The 6,000-nt window shown below is 34.3% G+C and overlaps 1 protein-coding gene, 1 long non-coding RNA gene and 1 pseudogene across 3 annotated transcripts; 2 read left to right on the forward strand and 1 right to left on the reverse strand.

The window, feature by feature from the left end:
* Nucleotides 1–738: 738 nt before the first annotated feature.
* LOC127901802 (uncharacterized) lies at nt 739–1,234 on the reverse strand. 2 transcript variants are annotated; one of them, XR_008054135.1, is made up of 3 exons: nt 1,191–1,234; nt 946–1,086; nt 739–803 (listed from the first exon to the last, which is right to left on the reverse strand). It is a non-coding gene; the product is annotated as an uncharacterized LOC127901802 (long non-coding RNA). The 2 variants fall into 2 exon arrangements; XR_008054136.1 differs by having other exon boundaries at nt 750–815.
* Nucleotides 1,235–1,473: 239 nt separating this feature from the next.
* Nucleotides 1,474–3,759, forward strand: LOC102612690 (protein NLP3). Its single transcript, XM_006484822.4, has 4 exons — nt 1,474–1,864; nt 1,967–2,034; nt 2,142–2,236; nt 2,999–3,759. Exons 1-4 carry the CDS (start codon nt 1,717–1,719, stop codon nt 3,534–3,536), a joined length of 849 nt encoding a protein of 282 aa, XP_006484885.1. The 5' UTR covers nt 1,474–1,716; the 3' UTR covers nt 3,537–3,759.
* A 12-nt stretch (nt 3,760–3,771) lies between these two features.
* On the forward strand, nt 3,772–6,000 carry LOC102612389 (chlorophyll a-b binding protein 7, chloroplastic-like; annotated as a pseudogene).

Below are 6,000 nucleotides of genomic sequence, written 5' to 3' on the forward strand. Positions count from 1 at the left end.
TGTTTGGACATTAATAAAAAAATAATTAAATTATCAATTAAAATAAAAAACTTATATTAATTTTTTTGCAAGCACCATTTGCACACTTGGTAGTTTGCATACAATATTTGACAAAAAAAAATTAATATATATTTTTTTATTTTTTATGGTTAAATTGGTACTTTAATTATTTTCTTTTTATTAATGTCCAAACAAAAAAATTATTATAAAAGGGTAATATTATAAAAGTAAGCCAAAAGAAATAAAAAGTAACAATTTAATTTTTGACAATTATAAATTAATATAATTTTTTATTTTTTAGGGTTAAATTGGTAATTTAATTATTTTCTTTTTATTAATGTCTAAAAAAAATATTATAAAAGGGTAATATTGTAAAAATAAGCTAAAAGAAATAAAAAGTAATGGTAGGAGTATCAATACTTTAACGGCAGGATGTTTCGAGTCATTTTTAAAAATATAAGGACTAAATGGATACTAATATTAAAATACATGAACTAAATGAGCTTTTACCCCTTTAAATTATAAATGCAGTTTGTTTCTTGACTGAGCTATCTATTTTTATGGAAAAATAAAATTAAAACAAATTCCCCCAAAATTCACAATTTAAATATAATTTTATAATGAAGATGATTTAAATATGGTATAATGAAGATGATTTCGTGAATATTAGTAAGTATGTGATAAAATTTTAGAAAAATTATCCACCGACCACTTTTTTTTTTTAAATACACATATATTTGATTTTTTAACTGATTTCTACCTAAAGTTACATTTTCTTGCACTTGTCCACTCCCGTCTGCACACTGTTAAGAGAACTAACAAAAATCAAATAAATGACTTTTTTGTCCCAAATGTAAAATTACAATTTTATCTTATATAAATGCCAAAAAAATCAAATTTGAAAAAAGAAATTCAGATTTAATATTCGAAGTGGAAGCAACATACTTATGAGATAATTGAATATAATGGCCATGTCATGTTATCTTATATCTTCTTCATTTCTCTCCAAGAATCATAATCAGTATAGTCTTAGCAAAGGATTAATCTATTTGTCACAGGTCCATGATGAGTACCCACCAATGTAATCTACATTCATGTAAAACAATTAAAAAAAAATGCAACTTCACATAACTAAAAGAAAAATAAAAATATTCCATTTTTTTAAATAGTGAATAAAAAGTTAATTATACCTCAAATTCAGGAACTAAATTATGAGAGAGAGCAATTTTCTTTATAAGAGCCTTGGCCCGTAATGACAAATTCATGTTTTTTGTTGTGTAGGTTAAATGACAAATTGGTCCCTGTGATGTTAGCAAGGTTATATCGGTGTAGAGACGGAAATAAACGGATGCATTAAAATATAATTTCAGGTAGAAATCAGTCAGAAAAAAAAAAAAGATGCGTGTATTTAAAGAAAATAAGTCCAAAATTTTATAACTCTTTATTAAACGGTGAATAAACGACACCAGTAGCGTAAATAATGTACCGTAAACCGGTTTTCGGGTTAGAATCCGGCGTGCTGAGGATAAGTGAAGTAAGGAACTTGAGGAGTCGGGCAAACCCAAGTACCCGACCCGTTATTATCGAGTTTCCGCTTAACAGTGACTGACTGACAGAGGACTTTCTTTCTTCTTTCTGCATTTTAAAGTTTAAACCACTACGGCGGCTATGAAGAGTGCGTGGTAAATAAATAAATAAGATTAAAAATAAATAAAAATGATGAGTTCACTGTCGCTGCACAATAATTCTTCGATATCAAAGGCGGCAGCTTCGAGTTCGATTTCGACATCGACGAAATCGCTCTCGTTCGATGATATCTCCAAATATTTCTCTCTCCCTCTCTCCGACGCCGCCAATCATCTCGGTAAATATGTTTCTCTCTCTCTCTCTCTCTCTCTCTCTCTTAATTTAAATTATTATTTTTAATTCTTTTAAGCTTGTGATGTGATCTGACGTGACGTGGCAGGTGTCTGCGTGAGCGTTCTCAAGAAAATCTGCCGCGACAATGGCCTTGATCGCTGGCCTTATCGCAAGGTAACTTATTTATCAAATTAGCTATTTGCTTTTCGTTTCGTTTCAATTTAACTTAATTTACTATTAATAATTGGCTAATTTTTTTTTTTCAATGGTGATTTGAATAGTTTCTATCTGGAAAAAGCATTGAGGATATTAAAAAGTATGCGGCTAGAGAAAAAAGCAAAGAACTGGCTGAGCTCTCCAAGATTGCTAGGAAAAGGTATATGTGGTGGTCTTTCGATTCCCAATTGCCGGTCCTTGATAATTACATTCTCAATCATCGTGAGATAATCGGCAACTTTTTAGATGAAAAAGGATTGGACAACCCTGTTTTTAATTTACAATAAATCTTGCACAGTACAGTAATAGCTGAACAGAAAATTTTGTAACTGAACTGATCCGATTAACAATATTATATGTTCTTTTGAATGAGTGTATGATTACTGTCCAATCCAACACAAGCTAGAATTTTTTGTGAACCTAGCTGTTTATAGTCTCTGCTGCCTAAAAGTTGTAAATTGGAAGATGGAAGGATAAATAGGATTGTGGCATTTTCTTTCTTTCTTTTTTTTTTTTTTCCTTCCATGGTTCTTCTCACGTAGCATGTCGTTGTAAGAGATATTTGTGCTGGCAAGATACTATGTGATTACCTTTCCTATTATGTGCTCGAAACATTTTTCTTCCTGTGCCTGTATTAGAACCTGGTTTTTTTTACTACCACAAATTTCCCCTTTTTAGTATATGCTTTTTTTTAAACTGATTTTTAAGTTATCACGGATGGTTCTTAGCTTTCATAAACTGTTTTCCAATCAGTTATGCTCCCTGGATAAGATAATTGATGGTAGTCTTACTGATTCGAGTATTAAAAATCTGATACTCAGGGAAATCATATACATTTTATGTCAACTTCTGGGTCTTTCCAGATTTGTCATAATGTGAAAGTGCTCTCTCTTTAAACTTTACTAATTGTTTGTGGATGCAGTGGATTTCAACCCCTAAACAATGAAACATCCAAATTACATGGAGTTGCCTCCCCTCCTAATTTGCAGCAACAAGGAAGCAAAAGCAGTCCAGTCGGGCAGCCACACGTCTTGCTTAATGCAAACTTGACAAAAGGAATCATGGCCCTGGATGAATTTAAACACGGATTCCCATCAGATGGCTTATCAACTGCTTCATATAAATGGTGGGGTAGCAGAAGTTCTGATGGCAATGATGGCATCCATAAAGATGAAAGTGAAATAGATGAAGAAGACAAACAAGCTGAAGCAAAAGCAGATAAAGAATCTGCTACACAAGCAACAGGCAATGAAAAATCTGGCAATGGGGAAACAGAGAGCAACGTTGACCCTCAAGGGTCAGGTCTTTTGACAGCTGTCAGAAAACGAACTGTAGAGGAAGGACAAGAAGCACTTAAGCTTGGTGTTTATAAGAAGTACTGTGTAAAGCAGCTAGACAGGAAAGAGAGAGTGCTGCTTCACAGAATATTCAAATCTTCATTGCCTAAAGAGTGGCCATAACTCTTCCTAAATTACAATGTGGGTTGCTGTACACATGAACGATCATTCTTATAGTGGTATGGGCAGACCGAATCCACTGCACAAACTCCTGTTCTGAATGTGCAATTACTATCCGCATAACTAAGTTTTATCTTCTGTTCTTGACATGTAATAGAATTGATGTGTGTGGTCTCAGCTGTCTGTTGGCATTTCTGTATAATATGTAGCCTGATTTATGTTTTCATGAACTATGCTCATTATTTTGCTTAAACATCGCGAGTGTGAGTAGTTAGCCTCTTAATCAAATCATCTAAACTAGCTAATTACTCTTCTTGATTACCTTCTCTGCTAATAATGTTTCTGTAACTTATCAAATTGCAAATACTGTAAATGCATTTTTCTTCATGTGGATCTTGGAAATGTAAGTATTCCTTTCAGCAGCCATGACCGGTGTGATGCAATTTTACATCCACTTTGTACAGAAATTCAGATCATTTAAATATTCAGTAGAAGATTGTAATTAGATTTGTCAGATGTTTGCTTTTTCGTGGATGATTAGGTTGGTATTTTGGATATTATCCGTGAAATCTAATAAAATGCAAGGGTGGAAATTTATGAAGCTCAATTGTCTTTTTTATGCATAAATATGTATGGAAATTTAAATTTATAAATGGGAAGAAACCACCCCATCATGATGACAAATTTCTTTGATTTTGGTTAAGCAGGTGAGGAATTGGTGGAGCTTATTCACTAAGAAAAGCCTACATAAAAGAGAATAAAAGACAAGAGGAAGAAGCACAAAATTTGGTTTTTAACTGAAGTATTCTTTTATCTTTGTTAGTCTTTGTTAGTCCTAGGGATGGCAAAATCCTCTACGGGTTTGGAGCCCCATCCCAAATGGGGAAAATTTTTAATAATTTTTGGGGAATGGGGTGGGGAGTGGGAGAAAAGTAATCCCCAAATTATTAACGTGATGGGGTTTGGTATTGCACTCCCCACCCCCACCCCCACCCTCACCCCAATTCTCATTATATATAAATATATTTTTATTTTTTATTTTATCAACTATAATATCAATTAATAATTTTTTAATTTTTATGTAATATAAACATAATATGATTAAAAGAAAACCTACAATATTTTTTAACTTTAAAATATTATTATATTTTCTTTTCTCTTTTAAGGTGCTGCTCTCTTTAAATATTTTTCACTTTTAATATCAGTTTAAAATATTGTTTCAAACTTTTAGAGATTTTTAAAAAAATTTAAATACTTTATAATATAGTGATGATTTTATTTTAAGTCTCTAATTTTTAATTTACTAAAATCATATTTTTATATCTACTATAAAATAAGTAAATGGGGAATGGAGTAGGGATGTGGGAATCATTCTCCTCGTGGGGATTCCCCATCCCCAACCCACTAAATTTATTGAGAAATGGGGTGGGGAATGGAGGCAAAACATTTTAATGGGGTAGGCATCCCCACCCCCCACCCCGCCCCATTGCCATCCCTGGTTAGTCCTGCAGATTGAGCATTGACCAAGAAGTAACCTCAACTTCATTAAATTCAGTCTCCGGCCGCCTCTGAAATCCACAGCAAGGGCTGTATAACCATGAGAAAAACCGCTGGGAAACCAAAGCCAGTTTCATCCGGCAGCCAATGGTATGGCCCTGATCGTGTCAAGTACTTGGATCCACTTTCAGGCGAAGCACCATTTTATCTGACAGGAGAATTCCCCGGAGACTACGGCTGGGACACTGCTTGCCTCTCAGCAGACCCAGAGATCTTTGCCAAGAACCGTGAGCTCAAAGTTATCCACGCCAGGTGGGCAATGCTTGGAGTCCTCTGCTGCGTATTCCCAGAGCTCCTGTCTCGAAACGGAGTCAAGTTTGGCGCAGCTGTTTAGTTCAAAGCCGGTGCCCAGATTTTCAGTGAAGGAGGGTTAGATTATTTGGAAAACCCTAGTTTGATCCATGCACAGAGTATTTTAGCCGTATGGGCAATCCAGGTAATTCTGATGGGAGCTGTTGGGGGTTACAGGACTGCTGGTGGGCCATTGGGTGAAGTAACAGACCCTCTTTCTTTATCCTGGTGGCAACTTTGACCCTCTTGGCTTGGCTGATGATCCTGAAGCTTTTGCTGAACTTAGGTGAAGGAAATCAAGAATGGAAGATTGGCTATGTTCTCTATGTTAACAACAATGCTTGGGCTTATGCCACAAACTTTGTCCCTGGAAAGTGAAACTGCAGGAGGTTTATTCATTTTTCAATAGTGCTATGAGATTGTCATTGTTGATGTAGATTGACGTGTGAATGGATGTGAGCTACTTATATAATGCTGTACAAATGTTAAAATGTTAACGGGAGATTTCTGCTTCTAAATTTCCTTTTCTCCTTAGATAATCATTCTTAGGTGGTGCAAACCGCTTTTATGTAAAGTTTGAGTTCACATTTTAAAATGCAGACATCTATAAAAAGGAATC

The sequence above is a fragment of the Citrus sinensis genome, chromosome 4, assembly GCF_022201045.2.
Source record: "Citrus sinensis cultivar Valencia sweet orange chromosome 4, DVS_A1.0, whole genome shotgun sequence".
In the NCBI taxonomy this organism is placed as follows: Eukaryota; Viridiplantae; Streptophyta; class Magnoliopsida; order Sapindales; family Rutaceae; genus Citrus; species Citrus sinensis.